The following is a 25,343-nucleotide window of genomic DNA, read 5'->3' as shown; positions in this document are numbered from 1 at the left end:
CATGGCCAGGTTCGGTAGTTGCTTTCTCCCTCTTGGCCCTCTCCAGCTTGTCCTGCAGCTTGCTGCCCTGAGCCCTCTGCTGACTTTCTGCACGTTCAACCTGTGCAACAGTTTGTTGCTCCTTCTCCTGTAGGTGTTGTAGCTGGGTTTTTAGTGAATCAACTTGCCAGGCACAGGCACTTGCTGGCTCTTGTGAGAAACATTTGTCGCGCCAATGAACAGGCCCACACCGATCCTTCAGCGAAGCAGTTTATTTACATTCTTGCAAGAATGGGTGACCTAAACAAGTAGGCACACCCATAGTAAGGTGAATAACGGTTTATATTCCCTATTCCCGATGCAAAGTTCCCTCCTCTGTTTCCCCACTGGCTGGGTACTCCAGGGTTTACAGCCCATCCGACGCTTCACATTATCCTATAAGTTTCCCGCCCCTGTTTACACATTCCATTCTAGCAGTTTACTTTTTACCTTTTAAGGTAAAATTTTGACCTTTCTTGCCCCCTTGGCTGTCTTCCCAATCACCAAAATTATCTATACCTACTGGTGCCATCCTGCTCCTAGGAGCAAGATAGAAGCGGCTTTGTTGGGTCTGATCTTGGGCCATAAATCCTTCTCCATGTTCGGATCCCAGAGATGGAGCCCAATTAAGTCCCTCAGTTCCTTGGGCCATAAACCACTCCTGGTGTAATTGGAATGTGCAGATATCTCAGTTATCTCAAACAAACTAGATGTTCCTAACACTAGGGTATATATATATATATATATGAACCAAACCCAACACTATGTTTCTAACACTAGAATGCAAAATCAACACTACATTTCATTTCTAACACTCTGAGGTTCTAGCAGCTCATTTTCTCTCTCCTGGGCTCTGTGACTCCTAAAAGCACATTTCTTCTGTAAGGAGTCCAGCTGCTGTGAGACTTTTCTGGCCTGGGTAGGGAGCTGGAGCACTTTAGGTAACGCTAATGCATGTCTCGTTCTCCTGCCATAGGCACTACTCTCCTCCCACGTCTGTGTCTGTTGTTTCCCATGTTCATCCTTGAACTGGATCATTTTTTCATGGTTGTTGGCCCAATCCATGAAGCGCTCCTGCAAATGCTGAATCTGTTGGGTTCTCATTTTTGCAGTATCCTGTCTTCAGTTTCTCCAGCTCAGAGGTGATGCTGCTGTTTGGGGCATGAATGGAGCAGAGCTTTCTGACTCTCCTCTCTGGGGCTCTAACAGAGTTCCTCCAGGGCTTTTGTCAGATCTTTTTTTCCTGTCTCTGGATCACTTGTGGGGTTGGCCATCCCTGCCACTCTCTCATTCTGAGCCATGGAGCCCCCATCTCACACAAACGTGAGACAAAATGTCATCATGACCACTTCTTTTTGTGACATTCAGCATATTTAAATGGTACCCAATGTCTGGGTGGCCAACAACACTGCAACAAGTTGGTAGGGTTCCTCTGGAAGTCAGAGGATATAAAAGCAAAGAACTTAGGCTTAGTATTTATGCAAGCCTATTGATTTGCTAATTACTGGCTTTGCTAATTATTCTTTCTCAAAGCTTGTTGTAGCTACAAGAAGTACTATTATATTTAGGTTAAAAGCTTTCTAAGTGATAAAAGCTGTAAACAACTCCTTAAGCAACCCTTTTGCTTCTGTGTTTTCTCCTACAGATTTGGCATTATAAATGCAAGAAAAACATGGAGGGTTCCATCAAACTTGTAATTGATTTATAAATCTTAATAGTATATTGTTCATTAAAAATAATGAAATAGCCTTATCTGATGCTTAGAGATTTATGAATGAAAGATCTATACAATGCCAATAATTAGTGAATGCCCTGTGATACAAAGGCTTGGTGCCTGGAGAAGTGGTTCATCATTGGAATTTTGACACTGTTTTGCTGCATTATTTTAGGCATGTAATTTCAAAAGTCTGGGTGCTCATGTAAAAATGAGGGAAATATTTCTATTTCTATCAGCACCAAAGCCTAATCATATGGCATGCTAGCCAGATGCATGAAAAGTCACCCTACAACTGATCTGTGAGTTTTTCATTTGGATGCAGACCTGGAACTATGTAGCACACAAAACAGCATGCTGAAAATCAGGTTTTGTGAAGTCTTGGGCTTTGGCTGGAGGTGAAGACAGGTCATGGGAAGGATGAAAAATAATGTAAAGCTAAAGTGAATGAATGCCTGTGAAGCATGAAGAGTTTTTGAACTGCATAGTGGTGACCATCAATAGGGATGCTACCTCTGCTGTCCTGCACTCCCCTGCTGCTGTTGCTACCTTGGATCCTGCCAGAACATTTGGCAATAATGGAGGAGAGGAGGAAGGACTAAAAGGTTTAGGCCATCCACTGGAAGCACAATGAAGAACGGGGCTAAAGAGGTGAAAAATGTTTTCTCACCAGGTGTTTTCTTTCCCCTGAGGGTTTGTTGCCACTCCTGCTGTGGCGTTTGTGTCTCCATGGAGATAAGACGCTGAATACAGTCACTCCAGAGCTGGTGCCTTTATCCGGGCTGGTTGGAACTGGGCCAGCCTCAGGAGAGGGGCTGAAAGAGCTGGGAGCGTTTCTTAGCAAACAAATGCTGCCGACACTCTCAAAAGCACCCGGATTCAGTAGAGGGAAGAAGATTTCCACAAGTCTGAAGAACTCCTCTCTCTCTGCTTGTGCCAGAGGAGATCACAAGAGCTCCAACCATCTCAAAACCTGCCGACAGTCCACGGTAAGTAATGGCACAGTTAATGAAAAATCTGGCAAATATGGTTGGGAAGGGAAAACAAAATGAAGCTAGAAGGAAAAAGTTGGTGCAGGTGTTGCTGACTCCACTGGAGAAGGATACAAAGCAAAGAGGAGGGAGTGATGTGGGTAGATTTTTTAGAGTTTTGGTTACGCATGACTAAAACCTTTCCCTTTGCCTGTAGAGGAAACAAACTGGTTTCCTAAAACTTTTTGTCCTAATCCACTTCATAAATTTGATCTATCAACACATTACTGATCTGAAACATAATACTGTAGTTAGAAATGACCACGAATTTGGTGGGAAGCTGTACATATCGTGTGAACCACATTCAGAGGATTGTCAAGAAATAATCTTTTTTAAAAAGTAAATTTTGCATGACTTCAGTTAGAATTTCTGCTGGCTTACATCATCAGATGTATCCATTATCTTCAACCACCTTCAATATATCAACATAATATCCTTTAGTAGGAGGTGAAATTGCAATGTTTCTACTCCATAATTAAATTTTACTGAATGGACAGGGGAATTATCAGCTTTGTTTTTAATCTTCCCTTTTACTGAAGTTCATCTCACTAGGATGGCTGTCACTTGTCTTGTGTAAAACAACAGTAAAAAAGTAGAAAGCACAGGTACTAAATCTCTGTTGAAGATCTAAACAATCTTTATGCAGATTCTATAGCAGATCATAACATCTTTAAAATATCTAGCACTGTTAAGTGGTACTGTGCTTTTCAAAGACACTGCTGTGACTGCCTCTGCCCACCTCCTGGAAATCTGGAAGCAGGAGGAAGACTCACTTTAGTGTGTGGTGACAACTGTCCTTATAAGTTTACCTGTAACAGTCTCCATTTTCTGCACATGCTGAGCAGCAATTAAAAACTGGAGAGGAGCACTGAATTTTTGTACTAAAGGGCCCATTTTTTGTTACTTGACTCAGTTTCTTGATTAATCTAGATGAGTACATAATACTGCTGTGTCATTAGTTCCTCATGCTAATTAATTACAAGTGCAGTGCATAAGTAATTCTTATGTTCTTGTTCAGTTACCTTTTTTAATTTAAACTGAGTTTTTGTCTATTTAGTGTAGTGGTAAGTTTTGAGATAATGACAAAATGCTGTGCCTGGCTCTAGGATGGTTGAAGAATAGCGAGACAGATGTTCTGCTTGACCAAAAGACAAGGAGACTGACACTGCCACAAACCCAACATTTTATTTTGATGACAGTTAAATGTAACTCTCAAAGTTGTGTAGGGTATAGAACAGAGCAGATTACTTGACGTGTTCCTGAAGATCTGGAGCCTCAAGGCCCCATCCCCACGGCTGAAGTCCCAAAGCTCTTCTGACACAGCAATACATTTCAGCTTCACAGGAAACACAACAGCTTTAATCCTGTGAAATTGTACCTCATGCTCACAGCTACCTACCATTTCAGGTGCAAATGAATCAATATAGACACAGAATGCAAACAAGCTAGGTGCTATTTAAGTACATTGTTCTGAAGTGCTGTACCCACATAGTTCCCTAGTGTGCATCTGGCAAAATGGAATCTGTAGCAGCTATTCATCTCATCCAGAACACCTGAAGCAGTAAGACACCAAGACTGACAAGTACTTTTGGCATTTGGAAACTCCACAGACTGCCTAGTTGATAAGACAGAAAGTGGGTTTCCCAGCAGGTCGAACAGCACCTTTCATTTTTTCCATTCATAGTTTGCAATAAATACCAAGTATTTTTTGGTGAGGCTGCACCTCAAGTACTGCGTTCAGTTTTGGGCCCCCCACTACAAGAAAGACATTGAGGTGCTGGAGTGAGTCCAGAGAAGGGCAATGGAGCTGGTGAAGGGTCTGGAGAACAAGTCTTATGAGGAGAAGCTGAGGGTTGTTCAGTCTGGAGAAAAGGAGGCTGAGGGGAGACCTTATCACCCTCTACAAATACCTGAAAGGAGGTTGTAGGGAGGTGGGGTTTGGTCTCTTCTCCCAGATAACAAGATAAGAGGAAATGGCCTCAAGTTGTGCCAGGGCAGGTTTAGAAGCAACTTCTTCACTTAAAGAGTAATTAAATACTGGAACAGGCTGCCCAGGGAGGGTCAAACCACCATCTTGGGAGGTAGTTAGAAGACATGTAGATGTGGTGCTGAGGGACATGGTTTAGCACTGGACTTGGTAGAATTAGGTTAATGGTTGCACTCAATTATCTTAAAGGTCTTTTCCAACCAGAACGATTCTGTGAAGTATCATTTATATTTCTATTATTAAATGAAGCAACTGAGTTGGAGCAGAGAAAAGCCCACGTTTCCTCTCTGTTTTAAAGGAGGTGCAAAATTTCACCAGCTTTTAGGTTTACAGTTTTGGAGCAAATAAACATGCACTTATTTTAAGCAATGTTTTCTGCCAGCATTTTGTCATACTGCGTGCTGAATTGCTAATGTGAAACACTGGGTTTTAATAAACATGGAATTCCTATTTAGATTTGGCTGCTTTTATTTTAAATGTTTTTTTGTTTGTTTGTTTTTATGCTTTATCTTTCTTTACTAGCATGCATTTCTACAAGTTAAACATCCCAGTTCTATCTCCTGTTCTGTAAAAGAATCTAAAGCAAGGCCGCCATGATCCCAGCGTTCTCCTAAGGGTGGCGCTGAAGCACAGATAAAGTATTTTTGCAAAAAACCTAGCTAATAGATACAGGTACAGACAAGTACACTTTTCAGGATAAATACCCAACATAACTTGTCATAACTAAAAGTGGCAGGTTTAGATCCTTTAGAGTAGCATTGACTAAAAAAAAGTTTCACCTCTATGCCTTCAGCATTTATGAGTAAGGATTGAAAACTAGCAAGATGATTAACAAGTAACTTTTTATAACTGATTTTTTATTGTACATTGGAACTAACAGTCCTCTGCACACCTTGCAGAATAGGACATCTACAGTACTGCTTCATGTGACACTTCTTTCTTCACAGATGCAGCTTTCATAGCCTAGAAAAGTACAACTACAAATACCACAACTTTAAAAAAGATACCTTCATGCTCGTGTTCCTCACTGAAAAGATCTGACATGGCATAATGAGGATACAGACACGTACTAATGAGCATGAACAAAATGCAACCTGTTACTATCTTATTAATAACGCTTCATGAACAATCACAGAACTGGACAGAAAGAGTTCATGTGCTCTTATTTTTTTGCTGGTAATTCAGGCTATTTAAGGGATCAGCAACAATTCAGCCAGGCAACACAAGCTTTCAGCTCTCACAGCTACCTCAACAACTGAATTATGTACGTGCCTTCTTTCTTGAAGTCATAATCAGTGAATAAGAAATAAAACAATCCCTTAAATGTACGTAATAATTTGCAGGCAGGAAGTTTAATTTGAAATCTGAAGTGACATTTGACAGCACAAAACCAGAACAGCAATGGAGCAGAGACTGTCAGAAGAGCTACTGTGTTCCTTTTCCAAGTTTCACCCCCACAGCTTTAATTGAATTCCCAAGGTTTCTTTTTGACACTAGCAATTAAAAAGCCACCTTATTTTGTTAATTTTGCAACCAATAGCATCCTGAGAGGTAGTGTATCTTCTATCCATGTGTTTGGTGAGCTCATCATTTTCTCCCAAAGGGCAGTTTCATCTGAAGTAGAATCCATCCAGTCTACTGTAGTTCCATAACTTCTGCCTAAAAAAACCCATCAGTTTTAAGAGAATCATCACTTAATATGCTGCAGAGTTGAGAGCAGACAATCAAATTTGCCTGTCTGCTAAAACAGTTTCATCTCCTCAGGTAGCTGACCTAGCACTTTGAATCCAGTTCTATGTTTTTAGACTTTAACAATTCTGTCAAATATAATTAATGACAGTTTCACATGGAAACTTTGTCATCTTTCTCCAGGCTTTTTTTTTTTCCTTAGTCTTTTTGTCACAGTCCCAAGGAGAAAGACACATGGGCAATTAAGATCTGAGAGAGTTTAAGAATAAGACAGGACACTGATTTTGTACTGAAATACAGCCTTAGGTACTCTAAAATGGAAATTGAGATTTACTATCCTAGCTTGTATTTTAAGGTTATTCTGGTGAACCAGGTGAGAAGTTAATTTGGGAAAAATCACTTTTTCTTGAAAAGACTCCAGACAAATCCTCCCCTCAGACCAGGGAGGACAAGGAAAGGGACAAATGTAATGATAGGGAGAAGATACAGTTCTTCTATCTATACATCTTACATTGCTTTTATGCCACAAACTAATTTGTATCTGTAAGTTTTCCCAAGACCTTAAAATCTTATGCATTCCTGATCTATCCCTTTATCTCCACCCAGTTCTATCTTTACACCATATACATACTTAGTCATGCAAAAACTAGGTGAGACATTATCAAGATTTTGGGTGCAGGAATAGCTTATTTTTTAACTTAAAACACTAGCAGATACAATGTGTGTGCAAGCAAAGGTTACTGTCTGTCATCCTAACCCTCGTAACACTACTATTTATATTTCAGGATCTGTGCTGAAGAATAGTTAAGTTACTGAATGAAACTCTTCAGTAAATAAGTAACTGAAAGGCTGTTCAGTGATCTTTGTAAAAGAGAAGAAATAGAATGAAGAGGAAAAAAAGGAAAGACTGTCTTTTGTAAATTGAGGCTTAATGTGTTAATTGTCCAGTACCTGTTCCAAGGCCTATTCTGAGACCTCCCAGGAAGTGGTTGGCTAGTTTGTTGTGATCCCAGACTGTGAGTTCTATGCAAGCTTCTTTCAAATCTTCTGGTCTAAAGCCATCATAAACCATGGTGTGATTGAATACTGGATTTGTAGTTTTTGCCACTGTTCTTGTTTTTTGGCGACTTTTTCTGCTAGTATCTGGAAGAATGGTACTTCAGAAATAAAAAGCATGGTCAGTTTGCACTCACACAGGACAGCCTGCATCCAACATACTGCAGAGACAAAAACTAATGATTAACACTGGCCTTGGCATGTTAGATTGTGACAAAGATAAGATGCTTTAGCATCATGGAGAGGAAGTCAAAGGTCTCGTATCTTCAGTCCCTTCCACAAATACTGGCAGCATGTACCCACCCCTTGTGCTTCAGAGGATGGAAGGGCAAGTCAGGTGGAGAAGAGGCACCAGCGAGTTTATTTGCTGTGTTACCACTAAATGATGCTGAAACCTTTTTGTTGGTGCCAGAGATTTCCCAACCATCTTGTTATTCTTGTCCCTTAACATTTCTAGTCCATATATAGAAAGGGAGGAGGAAGAAGTACAACTGTGCTTCTCACTTCTGTCTCCTCCTGCCATGTGCTAAGCTAAAACACACTCTTGAACACTTTGTTTACATGTAAATAAAAGCAGGCACAATTTTGTAACTGACCAGACAAAATGAAAGAGTAGCAACTATGTAGGAAGTTCTCCCCGTATGTTTTTCTTGGTGGTAAATACTGAGCATCTTGGAGTTGTAATTTGCATTACAATAAAGGAGAATCAGAAAGGATTTAAGTGTTTTTTCACTTGAATGTAGAAAAATGAAGATAACATTAGAAAGCACAACAGTACCATTATTAGGCCACCAAGTTTGATGACTTCAACCACAGTTCTTACCACTTAATAAAAGCATTGAGTCTGTTGCCTCTCAGGACAGGAAGGTCATGGCATTCCTTCACCCAGATGTGGACCTCACCAGTAGATTGAGTCTTCTTTCCTGTAAAATTAAAACAAAAAATCTGATTAAGCCTTGTAGAGATCCCTTTTAAAGGTGATTTCTATGGTGCAGCAGTTCCTGCCCATTTGTAGAGGTGATATTCAGCCTAGACTCTCATTATCTCACATCTTAATTCATCATTCCTCTCTGTATTCTTGAAGCTGCAGTCTTCATCCCATCAAAGTACTGCAAGATCACATCATCTCTGTATTCCTACTTTTTTTCCTGTTACAACTAAACAAATGCATGCTACTGGTCTTCTCTTTACAAGCCTCCTAGATAAAGAGATCAGCTTGTCTTCAGTCTATGTGATGTTAGCATTTGTTGCCTCTTGTACTTTCAATTAAGCACATTTGTGATCTATATTTGATACTTATTGGCTGGCTGGATTGAAGACTTGACCTGGCTCCACTGTCAGATCAGCCAGTTATCAGTTGCCAGACAAGATTAAACCAAACAGATCACAGTGGCATAAGTTACAGCATTCTAAATACTTATTGTTATTTTCTACTTCTAATATTGTTCAGATTTAATGTGTTGTCATTGTTTATTTATCGAATCGCAGCACCTGCCTCATTATTTATAATCTCTAAAATTATTAGTGAGAAAACAGAACTCTGTCACACATGCAGACTGCATTACAAATCTAAGATTACAACTGAGTAATTTCTGCTGTAGTGACATGAAAACAAAATAACCTAAGGTGATCTTTGGATCCTAAACAGAATTAATGACCAGGGTGACTTAATACTTCGGAAAAAAAATAAGCCTACTTTTATGTTAAAGAAGATGTCTGCATTGGCTGGAAAACACTAGACAGGTTTTGATTTTTGTTTTTAAATAAGAGAAAAAAAATCCCCAAGGCCTGAGGATCCCAAACAAAGCAGAGGTGCATACCTCCAACAGGATGTGGGACATACTGCAGGGCTAGTTTCATCTCCCCTCTGTTTTCTAGTTCAAGAGCCATTGTTGAAGTCTGAAATGCAAAGAAAATAATCCACAAATCTCAAAGCTTGCAGTTCATGCACAGAGTTTACCAGGCAATTTTTTTCACTGGAACAAGCTTGACTTCTGCATAAGGCAAGTTTTTATTCTTAACCGTAGAGTCATAGAATCATTAAGGTTGGAAGGGACCTCAAAGATCAAGTTCCAACCCCCCTGCCATGAACAGGGAGCCCCACCACTAGACCAGGTTGCACAAAACCTCGTCCAACCTGGCCTTAAAAACCTCCAGGGATGGGGCATCAACAACCTCCCTGGGCAACACATTCCAGTTCCTCACCACTTTTATAGTGAATAATTTATTCTTAATATCTAACCTAAATCTCCCCTCTTTCAGTTTAAAAGCATTACCCCTTGTCCTATCACTATCTTCTCTGATGAAAAGCCCCTCCCCAGCTTTCCTGTAGGCCCCTTTCAAGTACTGGAAGGTGCTCTAAGGTCTCCCCGGAGCCTTCTCTTCTCTAGGCTGAACAGCCCTAACTCTCTCAGCCTGTCTTGTTTCCTTATTCATTAGTCTTCCTTCAGTTTACAGGACCTGAGAGATTTTAGGGCAAGTTTAACCACTTGACAGTTCCTAAGATATATAGCTCTTCCACTAAAGTGGAAAACAAGACCCTGGAGAGGCCAAAAGTCTTCGAGGGTGTATCTTTTCCATAGCTGTGCATTTATTTAAAACTAGAACATATGCTCTTTCAACCGGAAAACTTACTCTGTGCAACAGGAAGTGTACCTTAATAAACTCACTTCTGGAGGAAGATTTTGATCTAAAAATCAGCCTCAACAGGAGTTATCTTCCAAAAAGGCACATGAATATGTCATTTCTCCATATAGAATCATGGACCAGAACATGGCACCTGTTATCATGTGGTTACATTTATCTACCCAGAGCAGTTGTAATATTAGTGAAATTAAACTAGTGCTAAAGACTACCATGGCATTCCTGGTTTGTTCTACTAATTATAGAACTTTGGATTGAGCTAGTTTGGGAATGAACTAATTAAGTAAATTCCAGGGAAAAACAAAACAGAAAACAAAACCACAAAGAAACAAACCAAATAACAACAAGAAAACCAAAAAAACACAAACAAAAAACCCAACCAAACAAAAAAAAACCCAAACCAAACGAGAAACCAGAAGCAGCTTAGCTAAAAATTTAGATTTTTGCTGAAAACCAATAAGAAACAAGAGGTATACAGACATGGAAGTCATCATTACATCTGATATTAAATGTTGCTGCACTTGCTTCTCATTCTCAGGAGGTTTACTTCATATTCAAGGAAAAAGTGTCTTCAGCTGTCTGTTGCAGAAACATGATAGAAGTGAAAAAAATCTTGAAATTCCTACTCCTTAGACTATAAGAAAGGTTTTCCTACTATAATATCTAGCTACATACTTGATTAATAGAAATCTCAGAACAGTTCCATTTACTAGTAAAGAGGTGGTTATGATTATAACCAACACAAAAAACACAGAACATACCAGATCAGGCCTAAATGAATAATGACTTGTATTCGTACTTACACAGTGGAGAATATAAAACAGTTAATCCAGCCTTAGTAACCTACCCTTGGTTTGAGTGGATACCAGTTTATCTGCTTGTTGGATTTATCATTCCAGTCCCAGGTTCCTAAATCCAGCTCCACTTCACCAAGGAAGCTGTTCCTCCCAAAGGTATCATTGTGCCAGACAGAGATATTAAGGCTTTGGTTCTTCAGGAGACCCTTCTCAATTTTATACTGCCAGGAGAAAGAAATGAGAAAAAGGGTAAAACAAGCTAGATTTTCATCAATGCCTGGAAATGACAAGTTTAGAGAACATGTCCGGGTTCATATATCTCTAAAGGTTCACTTCTTCATTTCAGAAGAAAACTCTCATCATGCTTTATTTTTTTCAAGCATCTTAAGCTTGTACGTAGCTTGTGTTTGTTTGAAAGAAGTACAGAACAGCCAGTGCTCTCAGTGCTGTATCCAGAGTACCCTGTAGAGTTAACCTGTCAGTGGAAGGACATAGGTACTTTCTACAGAGCAATCTAACACAGATGTCTCTTTTGAGATCATCTGGATCTGTAACTAGAAGTTAAGGTTCCTCATACTTCATGCATGCAGTATTTCATGGCAACAGTCTGATAAATACCCGCAGTATTTCATTATAGACTGGATTAAAAGTTTTCTTTTTCACAGAGGTCTTCCGTTTGCCCAGCTTGTATTTCTCTGGAAGCAGGTAGGACTTTACATACCTAAAATTTAAACAGGCTGGTTAGAAGAGCAAGGAAACATTCCTTCCAATTCCCCCTTCCAAAATGCAAAAGTATTTGCTTATAAAGTAAAAGAAATCCACTTAACTAGCCATTATGTTGTTCAGCTGTTACACTTAAGAGATGGAACAGCAGTGGTGAAGTATAATAATAGTTCCCCAAATGGGACATTAACCTTTTTCTACCAAGGGAAATCTGCTGAAATGTCTCCTCAACACACACAAATATAGAATATTTAATTATACTATGCCTAGATATCATATTTGTAGGCTCTAATCCTATTGAAAACTTACCAAAGCAGGAAAGTTGAATTTCAACAGAGAATGTCAGATTCTTAGAAGTTTAAGCTTCCCATGCTAACATATGTACCAATTCATAGTGGCAATTCCACTTCATTTCAGAGTAGAAAACCACATAAAGCATGTTATAGCCTCTTCATTTATTTATTGGGTTGTTTACTCCAGCAGGTTATATAGATTAAAAAAAAACAGCAAGAACAAAAAAACCCCACAGTTTACATGTTAAAAGAAAAACTTCCATGATGGAATCAAGATATTCTCTCTACTTACGGGTCCGAACGCTGTCGCTTAACATCTGCTACTGCCAAGTCTTTACACTGGCAAATAAAAATGTGGAGCTCTTTCAGCTGTTCTACATAATCAATAGCAAACTGAATGTTCCCCTTCACATCAACATTGCCAAAGTCTGCACTACAGATGCTCATTAGACTTCCGCTCACCTGCATCACACAAGAGGAGAAAAATTTTCCAGGCATTGCTTTTCACCAGATACATCAAGATTAGGGTAGAAGTTATGCTCAGAAGTCAGGCAGTAAAGAAATCAACCCATGTGTCTTTAGATGCAATAGAAAAATGTAATGGACACTATTACTCAAGCTTCTCAGCAAGCAGATTAACAAAAGAAATTCATTTGTAAATCAAAGGTGTTAGGCCAAGTTTTCTACAAAAAAATCTGGATGTGTTGATCGCATTAAGATAGAAGACATAAAATTATAGGATGCTGTAGATCTAGAGATTGCCTGTGATTAGATCCTTGAAACACTACTTATGTATCTCTTCAGCTGATCTTCCTTGCAGAAAGCAGAGCCTAAAAGTTTAGGACAACAGGCCTTCTGAAAATATTGACCAAAAGGTTAGTGATAAAGTCTATCTGGATGAATTCTTTACCTAACTTAAACATTAAACACTACATATTTAGAAAGAGAAGGATGTACAATCTTTTTTAATCTCAGTATCCTTCCCCAAAATTCTACTTATCCCCATGAAGTCCACAATAACTAATGACTTTTAGTTAGCTAGTTCACTGACTTGATTAGACACCACACACACCAATGCTACCTCTTGCTTTCACTTATTTCTCCCCTCTCTCTCCTTTCCTAAAGATTTATTCTATAAAAATTTCCCCTCACTTTCAGCTGCAGATGTAAGCTCCTGAGGTAAAAGGCATCTCTCAGTTCAGTGTTTATAGAATATGCTGCACAGTGGAGTCCTGAACAGGCTCCAATATATTACTAGAAAACAACAAAAAAAGTAAAACTGGTTTTAGGCAATTCCATGCAAAAGTTCACATAACAGAAGAAGGAAGGAGACAGAGATGCCAAGGGGAGAAAGATAGGAGGAATAAGAAGGGAGGCAAAACAATACTGAAGAGATTAGCAAAAGCAAGTGCCATTAAAAAAAGGCTTTGGTTTACATACAGAGGATAAGGAGGCCATGCCAGAAGAGCCACTAAGATTGGTTAGAGAGCTGGGACTCTTCTTGATTCTGCCAAAGGAATAACTGCTTTCTGATGCTGTATCTGTCTCTCTGTCATCACTCTACAAAAACATCACAGAAAGAAAATCTGTGTAGCTTATTTATAGTCATAAGGAACATTAAAAAAAAAAACAAACACAACTAAAAAAAAAAAAAACACAGAATTTTAATGCAGGTTGAGACTCACTGAAAACTTGAATTTAAATTCCATTGTAGTGCAACTTGAGTAATTAATATTTCTTGAATTAGGTCATGCACTCCAAAAACAAATTTGAAAGGGGATTTTTCTGATGGAAAGCCTACACTGAAATTTTTTTTAAAACAGTAAAGCAACCAGGTTTGTTTTTTTAGTTTTAAATCTCAGATAACAATAAAAAAGTACAAAGGTTACTATATTCAGACAATTAAACTCAACTTCTCTACTACACTGTCTCATGCACAAACTAATGCAAGTGATAACAGTCAGGTTTTTTATTAGTCCCTTCTGTTACACAGCAAATAGTATGAATCTGTACCCTCTGTCTTGAAGGCAGCTAGCTGGAAGGTAACATGCACAGAACAGCACTGGATACAGTGAATGGCTTTTGCAAAAAACAGTCTATGGTGTTTCCAAGTTCGACAACTGCAAGGTTATTTCCTGTTCTCCAGAGCTTCCTGTTCCCTGTGACCAACGGAGTTACCTCTTTCAGGCATTTATGGTAGGAGGCCCTGCTTGTCTAAACACAGTCTCCATTCCTCTCTTTACTGACTGCCTGGGGAGTCACAAAACCAGGCAGTTCAAAATCACTCATCACTTTCAAACTTCAGTGATACTTTAGGAGATTTAAATACAGCCTCAGAGTTTATCCCATGGCCCACACCATGATGATGATGGTGATGATAACAATAGACTCACAGAGGCCCAGTGTGTTGCTGGAAACTGAAATTTTACCTACACAGAGTTAACCACCTGGTACCTGAACCTACACCCCTAAGCAGAACACCAAGCTAATACCCCTCTGAGAAGGGTTACCAGATGGTGACTTTCTTAGGGTCTTACATACTCATTTTAGATTTTAGGCTCTGAAGAAAATTAATTTATGCTCATATATATGTTCTGAAGGGGAAAAAAAAAAAAAAAAAAAGACCTGTTAGTTTAGGGACAGAGATTGCCTTTGGGAATAACAGCAAGCATTCACTCTGCTTCCAGCTCCTATATAAAACATGCTCTGTATGTTGAGCTGTACAGTAAGAATAAGCCTCTAGTTACTGGACTAAAGCTTCAGAAAGGTTAATTAGCCACTGGTTGGTTGGGATCATCTCCTGATTGTTACACCACAAGCTCAATTCCATGGCCTGGTCCAACAGTAAGCTGAGTTAGCAGACCCTGGGAAGTACTACTTGACAAATGCAAAATGACACAATAATCAAAAGTTTTAGTCACAATATTTCAGAGATGGAACTTGCCTCTTCCTGTAGGAATGATGGTACTGACTTGCTCAGTCCTTTGAGTTTTTCAGGATTGGAAAACAGCTTATCAGGCTGGGAAGGCACTGTGGAAACTGAAGAGCAGCAATTCAAATCATTTTAAAAACAAGCTTACATCAAAACAGTGATATTCCATAACAAGATATGTTTAGAAACAAACAACTTCTGATGAAACACATGCACATGCACAACCAGTTTATAACTTTGATGCAAGATTTTATTCCCTCCCTCATCCTCACAGGACTTAGAGAAACTATAATTAGTAAGAAAAATCTACTTTGAAATCTCCTGTAACACTGACCAAATAACTTTCTGGCAGGAGCAGAACTGCTTACATTGCTTGATGTGATGTAAAAGCCTGGGTGCTGAAAGAGAATTCTGATCAAATGTGATGAAGTAATTTTCAATTTACCTTCTAGATTCTCTTCCTGGAATAAGGATAAGTGCACTCATGCACTAACCATGCCACCTTTGATGTGAGAGTCATCATAAGCTTCCTGGTAAGAATTTAGTGTACAAGCCAACTCTGTTCTTTTATTTACTCAGTCTAATTAATTGCAATAGTATTATTTGTGTAAAATAGCAATTTTTAGACTGGAACAAGGAAGTTTCAAGTATTCCTAGTTAATTATAAGATTAATAGTTCATTAATGATGCATCTTTTTGCAGCCTCTCCAACTTCTGTATACCTCTACTGCAGTGTACGTCTAATGCTCTTTCACTGTACAGAGCTCAGTTGCACAAGACAGACTTGCAAAAATTCAGTTTGCAGTAAGCCCTTGATTCTCAGAATTTCCCATGCTCTAGGCCCACTTATATTTAGTGATGCACTAAAGCTCTGCATCTTTGGGCTGGATGCACATTCTGAGAGGCACCAATGCTGAATATTGCATGGCACAGAAACGTGCCGATCCCGAGTATCGTGTGACAGGGAATTATTTGGTGACAAACATCCAGCTACAGGGGGATGTGTCTGTTGCATAAAGTGAAACACTGCACACACAACAGGATTGTTTGCAAGGCCTGAGTTAAGCTTTTGCTGTTGAAGGTCAAATAGTGTTCAACATATCAGTCATTGTCAGTATGCAGCTAGATGCAGTTTCCCCATTGTCCAAGTATCTAGTTCAGATGTGTAACTTGTTAGTTGTTAAATAAAAAAAGGATTTTTAATGTATTAGTTTAAGTATCAGTGGATAAGTCACTCCATTGTCTGCTGGAAGAATCCTATTAATCACTTCCTGCTGCATTTTCATTCCTCTCTTGAAGCGGATCAGGTTTCAGACCTGCTCAGTGCAGTATTTACAATGGTAATTCAGTAGCAGACACAGCTATGTTATAAAGAGCATCCATATATTTAATATGTGGGAAGTTTTTTACTTCCTCACATGTTTCTGTGTTCTGCACCTCTACCCTCCTTTGAGGAGCTGGATCATAACAAAAGTAATATAAGTGTACAAGCTAGCAAAGCCAAAAGCTGAATAGTCTTTCCAAGAGAGCTTGCTTCATTCTGTCTGTACAGCTATCAGCTTGGCTGTGTTTGTAATTTTTTCAAAATTTTACTGTAAATAAACTTAACTCAGGCCATGCCTTTGAACTGAGCTAATGTTCAAAGCTCTCAATTATTTCAGCAACTGTTTCATAGACTGAATGACTAAAGGCAAAAATAATACACTGGTGGGTGGCACAGAGTCTGTACAGATACAGCAGGACATAAGTATATTCCTTAAGAATAAACAATACAACAAAATTCTTCAAAAGCATTTCAGTCATACTGAAGTTAGTAAAATCTAAAAGCACAATGCAATTCTTTATTAAAAAACCCCCTTCACTAGCAAAGAGAGGCCATTGAAAAAATAATAAGGCTTCCATGCAGACACAAGAGATATTTACCATCTTCAGCACTAAGAGCTAATTCCTCCTTTGGATTATTTACTTTTCCTTTATCTGTGCAGGAAAAAAAAAGTAATATATAGTTAGAAATGTTGCTGTTCAGTATGATAAAATGGAAGGCAGTGGTAACTGTAGAATTAAAAGTAATGAGGACAAAAAAACCCAAACAAACCAGCAGAGCCCATGGGAATGGTTAAATTGAAGAGATGCTTTCTACTTCACACACTATTGAAGCCTACATCCCAGCAGCAGTCTCACGTTGACACCGTTCCTACCAGTGTGCTGTTGCAACAATGTTAGTGCACACCTAAAACCTAGGGACTAGTTAGAAGCAAGAAGCAGTAGCATAAGTCGTATTAGAAGAGTAAATTGCCAAAAACAGCCAACATCTTTCAAAATCTACACCTCCACACTTCAGTTTACAAATGTGGTTTCAGTTTATATCTTCCCTGTTAGACATGAGATAAACATGAAAACACTCAGGGGAAGGGTGATGGCAGATAGGAATAATAAAAATAATAATGATAATAATAATAAAATCCTAGGAGGCTACAAACAGAAGTTAGGAATGAATTTAAAGTACAACCTTGTGTCATTGTGTTCTCTGAAAGGAAGTTTGGTGTATTAACTGCTAGAAACACTACTAAACTAAGATGATTTTTTCATACTTCCACTGCCTGCTCATCTGACCCAAGCAAGCAGCCAGATGACAATGGCACATGTTGCTCGTTACAGATTTGGGTAGTTGCCAGTTCCTTCACTACTGAAAAACTATCCAAGAAATAGTTTATCACTGTGCATTTTTGGAAGATGTCTGCTTCATAAACCAGTGTTGTTTCAAAACTAACAAAGAACTGAAAACTAAACCACATGAGAGAAGAATTCAGTCATACAGGACAAGCTCCATACAGCTTATTGACAAGAAAAACCAAAAATACTACTTGGCAAAGCTGTATGGAAGACCAGCATGAACACACTTAAGCCAAACTGGGGGTCATGGGAGACACACACAAGCTTTGTGCTCACTTGAGGTGGCTGATGGAATGTCCTCTAGACTTTTGGAAGGCATTTTCCTATCTGCACTCCTTTTCAAAGCCATCAAAACAGGGTTTAATTCTTCTTCTGAACCTGTTACGAGACAAAACACATGAACACTGCACACAGAGACATGCCATTTTAAGCAAATCACTAAAAAACCAAGAACAGATTTCTCTTTTGACTGTTAGAAAAGACAGTGACTATTCAATGAAAATACAAAATAAATCCAAACTAAACAGAATGTCTAGTTATAAGTGTCCACTTGCTCTCTCTAATTTCTCTCAGCCATCAGTAGAGAGAGGCAGGTTGGCTGATGTGCCCTGTGTAGGTATCTCTGTCTAATAAGGGTGTTTCATGATGTTGTGACACTTCGATATCTAAGAACAATATACAATAAACTCAAACTTTAGTCACTTTGTAACCATCTTGTTATGAATCAGTACCAAAAAAGTAAATAGCTTTCGTTTTTCCCTCTGTGTAAATTCACTGTTATTTTCTCCCCAATAAAAGTAATTTTGTTTCAATACTTGAGTAACAACCACCAAAAACCCAGCTGTGGAGATAAGTGGATCCTTGAAATTATGGAATTGTCTCCAAGGGCAGAATCAAGACAGATGTAGATCCTTCAGAAACCTTTAAGATCTTCTCCCTACCTTACCTTCCTCCCCAACAGCCAACCAACCAGGCCTTAACAGTGGTGCTGTCCATAATTATGGGTAAAAAGAAATTATGTTTCATTTTTCCTCATGTGTCTTGAGTTTTCTCTGGCTTCCATTGGAATCTCTTACAAAACAGGCTCAAGAATAAGTTGGCAGGCCCTGGAAATGTCACAAATTTCTTGGATTCTCCAGGTGAAGAAAACACAATTTCTCAACAGCAGATTAAAGGTTAAATGATCTCTTTCACCTTAAACTCTCTGAGGACCGTCACACACTATACACTGACTAGAGCTGCCATTCAACCAAATAATGAGAATCCTAGTGTAAAGATCACTTCATTAACATGGCCACTTCCCAGTGCAACAGGCAGGAATGCTAAGTAAAACAGCACAGAGCACTGGTATTATCTTTATATCCAGGCATTCCACTGATAAGTATTTATCTTTGAAGACTAGGGGGTCAAACTAAATAACGATTCAGTCAGTCGCTGATTTTTTTTTTTTTTCCTCTTTAATCCAGTATATTTAAAAGAAATACCAGATTTTGATGTTACAATGTTACTCTTTTGAAGGCAATATCATGGGAGAGGAAGAAAAAGGTAAATCATGAAGACTAATGTGACGGATTTGTGCTGTTAAACTCCCCTTACTAAAAATCCTTGCCCAAATGTAGCTCATGGTTGTCAAACACTTCCCAGTTAAAGGACTTAATTAGTTCTTCCCATCCCTCCCAAAAAGATATCCAAAGCATTCAATTAAGAAATAAGTATCACACGGGCTCCCAGTTAACATATTTCAAATTGGCTACCAAAAAAAAAAAATTGTAGCCATGTTTGACAACCCAGCACCATGAATTTTAGAAATCAAATGGCTCACAAGTTGTACTTCCAGTTCCAGAGTGGGAATCAGAGTTTTCATCTGAAAACATGGATCCCAAAACGGAGCCATCTTCTTCCTCTCGCTGAAACATCATGCAGAGTTGAGCTCCTTCTCGCTGGGGGGAGCTGCTTTCATCTTTAAGGGGTGTGCTTGTTGTTCTGAATTCCAACAGGGCTTTAAATTCTGAATTCTTTTCAGAGGCATCCAAGGATGTGCTTTTGTCTCCTCCTCCCTTTTCGTTTATCTGGAATGGCTTCATTGCAATCATATTCGTCTCTCCTTCCAAGGGAGGAAGATCAACTGGAACCATGTTTCTCTTTTCTATTTTATTGATAGCTCCACTTCTTTTAAGAAGATCAGAAGCTTCAGTTTCACTTACTGCAAGATCATTTACTGAAGCTTTGATATTCTGTTGTGGGGCTCTCCCTTTGATAGCTATCTTCATCTGTGTTCGATAGCTACTCACAGCATTATGTGGCTGTGACCTTGTCAAAAATAGAGTCTCTTTTTGTGACTGAAACACATGATCCCCAAACTGCTCCTGTTTATTTAACTCTTTGGATATTAGACATGAAACTTCAGAAGCTTCCTTATGAAGCTTTTCTAAAGAGCAACTAAATTCACTGAATTTTGCAAAATCTGGAATGGAATTTTTTTCTGTTGTTTCTTGTATTTCTTGAGGATGATCTCTATCCTGGTGATGTGGAGCATGCATACTTAAATTGGTCTGTATTTTACCTTGTATTTTCTCACCCATATCTTCCAGCACAGAAGCTGGTGTTTCAGAGACCTCTTTAAGCAGCTTCTGCAAATAAACATCAAATATTCCATATTTAACCTTGGAAACTTCAGATCTTTCTATGGTCTCACTGACTTCCTGTGGCAACTCTTCATCATGCTTATAGGTCGTGCTTTTAAAATCCATCCCACCAGTCCTCTGTACTGTGCTGTCAGCACACTTCAGGTTAGGAGGTGGTGTTTCAGAGGCCTCCTTCAGCAGCTTCTCTAAAGCAGAACTCAAGCCAGTGACCTTGGATGGGGCAACAGATTTTTCTATGGTCTCATCAATTTCCTGTGGCAACTCTTCATCATGCTTGTAAGTCATGCTTTTAGCTTCCATCTCAGCAGTCCTCCGTAATGTGCTGCTAGCACGTCTTGGTTTAGGAGGTGGTGTTTCAGAGGCCTCCTTCAGCAGCTTCTCTAAAGCAGAACTCAAGCCAGTGACCTTGGATGGGGCAACAGATTTTTCTATGGTCTCACTGACTTCCTGTCCATGATCCTCACAGGTCTTGCTTTTAAAATCCATCCCACCAGTCCTCTGTACTGTGCTGTCAGCACGCTTCGGTTTAGGAGGTGGTGTTTCAGAGGCCTCCTTCAGCAGCTTCTCTAAAGCAGAACTCAAGCCAGTGACCTTGGATGGGGCAACAGACTTTTCTATGGTCTCATCAATTTCCTGTGGCAACTCTTCATCATGCTTATAAGTCATGCTTTTAGCTTCTATCTCAGCAGTCCTCCATAATGTGCTGCTAGCACGTCTTGGTTTAGGAGGTGGTGTTTCAGAGGCCTCCTTCAGCAGCTTCTCTAAAGCAGAACTCAAGCCAGTGACCTTGGATGGGGCAACAGACTTTTCTATGGTCTCATTAATTTCCTGTGGCAACTCTTCACCATGCTTATAAGTCATGCTTTTAGCTTCTATCTCATCAGTCCTCCATAATGTGCTGCTAGCACGTCTTGGTTTAGGAGGTGGTGTTTCAGAGGCCTCCTTCAGCAGCTTCTCTAAAGCAGAACTCAAGCCAGTGACCTTGGATGGGGCAACAGACTTTTCTGTGGTCTCATTGATCTCTTCAGGCCAACCAGTTTCATCTTGGCATGTTGATTCTAAGGTGCAATTAGTTTGTGATACACTATTTGTGTCATCAGATGTTTTTATTCCCACCCTGCTATATTCAGAAGGTTGAGATACAAAGGTTTCTCTGAGCAGGTTCTGCAAATCAGCTTGAGACCTCTGAGAACCCTCAAGAGTATAATTCTTGTCTGCTGCCTGATGTTGTAGGTGGAAAGGTTCAAATTCCCTAAACAACCTCCTGAGGCTTTTTTTGTTTTCATGCTCATCTGTTGATAGGATATTCGCTTTCCCTATTTTGCCTATTTCTTCTTTTTGATCAGCAGGAGAAAAGTCATGGCTCTGTTCTGCTGTTCTTTCAAAGACCTTGCACTGATTTAAGTGAAAACTTGTCCCTTTTGAAATGTTTTCTTTTAGGTTCAAGCTAGTTGACATCTCAGAGGCTTCCTTTTTTAACTTCTTTAGGCCTAATTTAAATACATCAAGGCCATCTTTAGGTAGAAATACCTTATCCACAGTCTCTGCAACTTCCTCTTTAGAGAAACTGGCATCTAACAGATTACTTTTGTTCTCCACTTTTATAGGTAAATATAAACAATCATCCATGGTTGTCTTCTTTAAAACAGCTTTATCACCAGGTGATTGGAGCAACTGCAAGGAAACATGATGTTCTTCCAATGAAAAAATACTTTTTTCTATGCATTCTTTAACTTCTTGCTCTGGAAGACCCATTTTTTCCTGGAGTTTTGAAAGACCTGGTTTTCTGTCCAGCTGGATAGAGTCTGTATTTTTTGTGTGTGTCACATTCAGACCTTTCAGGGCAGGAGATCCCAGAGGCAATTCATACTCCACGAAGTCCAATTTCTGTGGTTTTTGTCTCTCAGATGTTTGGCTTTGGTCTTGAATTAACTCTTGCTTTCTCACATTATCTCTGCCTCTCTTATCTTCCTTTGATTTCCCTTCATAAGTTATTGAGCTAGTATTATTTGGCAAATAAACATTTTCACTATCAATGCTACTGTGCAATTTAACTCCAGTATCCCAGAAGTTTCTCAGACTCTGGAACTGTGAAGGATATGAAATGTGATTCTTGGAGTTTTCATTCATTTTTTCTTTTAAAGATGAAACCTGGAAGCTGGGCTTCTCTTGGGAACAAGCAGCAGCTTCTTTAAGTGTTTCTTTCTCATCTTTGTCTTTTGTTTCTGGGGAAGCTGAAGTGGCACCAGCTCTTGGCTGCAAGTTACTGGCTTTTGGCAGTTCTGTATATTCATTAACTTCACCATTAGATGGAAGTGTTCTTTCTGACTTTTCAGCTGCACAGCTTGATCCAAACTCAGAAGAGCTTTGATCTTCATTTCTTGAAGCCTGGCTTGCACAACTTAGTTCAGCAGTTCTTAATGTATTCTTGCTTTGATCATCCAATCCCCTAGGGAAGTTTACTGCAGTTGTTTTTATTTTGTCACTTTCTCCAAGACCTTTCATAGCACTGCCACCTGATGAATTACTATCTTCTTTCTCTTCATGACTGGGGATAGTTTTATCCCTTTCCCAAAATGCTCTGATTTCCCTTATTCTTCTTTTTTCTCTTATTGCCTTCTCTGATTCATATTTCTGAGCTGGTAGCTTGTGTTCTTGATGTTCCAAGAGATTCGATTTTTGATTCTGTTGCCTAATTTCTTGACCATGTTCTTTTTCTTCAATTCTTGTACAGTCAACTTCAGTTTGTGATTTGTCAGTTTGCCCACCATTCTCTTCTGCTTTCTTAGGTTTCATCCTCTCTTTCATCATCTGTACATCTTCTGAAATAAATGATGTAGGTAAGATTCTGTTCTGTTGTTTAAACTTTCCAAATGGTAACTCTTCTGTACCTTCTGTTTTTCCATCCATGCTAGACCCACTGTGCTCTGTAGAAAGAACTGCTGTTCCTGCTGAGGAGTCCACTTCTTCTTTGGGTTCCCTGCCTTGGGACCTAGCTGATACATGTTTCCCATCTTCAGTATCAGAACTTCTTTTAAACCAATCTAAAACTTTTGATACAGATTCATCGGCCACTTCCATGAGTTCATCAGCATGTTTGTCAGGCTTGAAAGTGGTTTTAGCATCTCTCTCCTCAACAAGATCAGGCTTACCTTGTTGAAGACTTGTAGAATTGCTGTTTGACACCTCATGTGCTTCTTTCTTAGGAGAAAGCTGATGTTCATCTACAACATAAACAAACTTATCACAGTTAGGAATCAGACACACAACTCTACAATGTTGTATCTATCTTGAAAAATCTGTCAGATATATATAATTTTTATTTAATTGTTAGTGGAGAAAAGTTCTCTGTACTTGTGTTTTTGAAAGAACCATACTGTGGGCAACAGAGCAAAAAATAAATTCCTGCACTGAGATATCCTACTGGCAGCTAAGATTGGCTATCCCCATTCTAAAGGAAATGGCTACATTGAAGAGGGGAAGGAAACCCAGCATATTTGTGCTTAGTCCCATGAGCAAATTCCCAAGTCACAACTGGGTTACTACCAAGGACAGTTGACAGCAGAACACCAAAGGTGCTTCAGTTCCTGTAGAGACAAACCTACCAGGCTTTCTGTCCAAATGCTGTCAGTTCTCCTTCATCATCCAAAATAAATGTGCCTATCCAGACTCTGATCTGATTGTCAATTCTTAAGAATAACAATAGAAGTTCATATAAAATACATTGACTACATTAGAGCATTAAAATAGAAAAAAAAGTTATTTAGCATTTAATTCTGCAGTATGTAGCACATTCCTGCTATTTTAATTTCCTACTTGTTAATTCTTAGATACAAGGGATTCAAACACTAAGGAATATGTACTCTGTGCTATTGCATTCTGCCCTTCACTCCTATTAGTCTCTTACCAGTAACATTTTTGTGTGACTTGGATTCACGGCTCAAGATTTGGTTGGATTTATTTTCATGTGTCTCATCAGCACTAAGCTCATTGCTATTTGGCAGGACATTGCTGGAGGTCTGTGGACTTTCAAGTTTCTCAGGAGTAACTGTCGTTGTCTGCAAGGTTTCATTAACCAGGGAGACTGACCTCTTAGTGTCACAAGGGCTGGATGCTGATGTATCTTTTTGTAAGCCATATTTTGTTTTTATCTGTACAGCTGATGAATAGGTTCCCAAAGGCTTTACAGCAGGAGTTTGCTTTTTCTCAGCTGAATCTGATCTAACAGCTTCACTTCCACTACTCTTTCTTTCATCAGGCTCTAATAAATCAGACTCTCCTGCTTCTCTACCATGGTGTAGCTGTGGGCTCTGCAGAGGTTCTCCTTTACGTGTGCTAGATGAGAACCTCACTTGTTTCAGTTTTTCAAGTGAAATTTGTGTGGAGTCTTCCACTTCTGTAGGATAGTTGTTTTCAGCTTCTCCTTCAAAAATAGTTGCAGTAGGAGGACCATTCTTTTTCTGAACATCTAACACCTGACTAGCACGAACTTCTGAGTCAGTGGAACTTGAACTCGAGCTGCGCTTCAGAATGCCCCTGGGTGGTGTCCCAGTGCCATTAATCCTTTCGGTCTGTTTGGCTGGCTTTGGAAGAAAGTCTTCTCTTTGTGACACAGGATCTGTTGCTTTGTGAATTAATTTTCTAGCTTTTGGGACAGGATGTTTATCTAGTCCTTTCTGTGATTCATCAGTAGGTTCCATGGAAAGCCTCTTGTGCTTCTCTGTTTCTTTGTTTTGTAAGTTTGGTTTAGCTTGGCTCTCTTCTGAGAGTGACAAAATTTCTGTAAGATGTGTATAGAAAAGAAATAATGAGTTTATATGACATTCATCCAGATAAACGGAGGGGTATGACAGTGCGGATCTAGATTATATAAGTTTTTGTACTAATTACAGTGATTATATTTATTAAAAACACCTGTGGTAAAGCACAGGAAGAAATTCAACATAGGCGTTGACTTCATTTTTATGCAACACATTTTAAGAAGTAACTGCAGGGTTTTCTCTTATCTAGAAATATTAACTATTTGATGATTCCATAGATAGAGAGGACACCAAATATTCCTGTGTTATTCCAGCAGGGAAGGGCAGCTTTTGAATACACATACACCTCTTCAGGTTGAGACCATAAACAGCAGCCTACAGA

At 39.2% G+C, this 25,343-nt stretch overlaps 1 protein-coding gene across 5 annotated transcripts in view; it reads right to left on the bottom strand.

The window, feature by feature from the left end:
- Positions 1-6,076: 6,076 nt before the first annotated feature.
- The window catches only part of SYTL2 (synaptotagmin like 2), a 56,828-nt gene continuing 37,561 nt past the window's right edge, over positions 6,077-25,343 (bottom strand). For 3 of the 5 annotated variants that reach the window (XM_051620283.1, XM_051620293.1, XM_051620313.1), the window contains 13 exons: positions 24,109-24,981; positions 23,354-23,425; positions 17,833-17,934; positions 16,807-16,860; positions 14,896-14,990; positions 13,392-13,511; positions 12,244-12,413; positions 11,554-11,656; positions 10,986-11,156; positions 9,316-9,394; positions 8,319-8,418; positions 7,391-7,596; positions 6,077-6,409 (listed from right to left, as the gene is read on the bottom strand). In XM_051620283.1, coding sequence (XP_051476243.1) covers positions 6,264-6,409; positions 7,391-7,596; positions 8,319-8,418; positions 9,316-9,394; positions 10,986-11,156; positions 11,554-11,656; positions 12,244-12,413; positions 13,392-13,511; positions 14,896-14,990; positions 16,807-16,860; positions 17,833-17,934; positions 23,354-23,425; positions 24,109-24,981 — 2,291 coding nt within the window. In that variant the 3' untranslated portion in view covers positions 6,077-6,263. Of the gene's footprint in view, positions 6,410-7,390; positions 7,597-8,318; positions 8,419-9,315; positions 9,395-10,985; positions 11,411-11,553; positions 11,657-12,243; positions 12,414-13,391; positions 13,512-14,895; positions 14,991-16,806; positions 16,861-17,832; positions 17,935-19,378; positions 19,991-23,353; positions 23,426-24,108; positions 24,982-25,343 lie in introns of those variants that run through there. The other 2 variants (XM_051620322.1, XM_051620303.1) reach the window with 2 other exon arrangements.

Source organism: Apus apus, chromosome 1 (genome assembly GCF_020740795.1).
Source record: "Apus apus isolate bApuApu2 chromosome 1, bApuApu2.pri.cur, whole genome shotgun sequence".
NCBI classification, from domain to species: domain Eukaryota; kingdom Metazoa; phylum Chordata; class Aves; order Apodiformes; family Apodidae; genus Apus; species Apus apus.
Note: the sequence above shows the minus strand (reverse complement) of the source record. Positions and strands in the feature narration are given on the sequence as shown.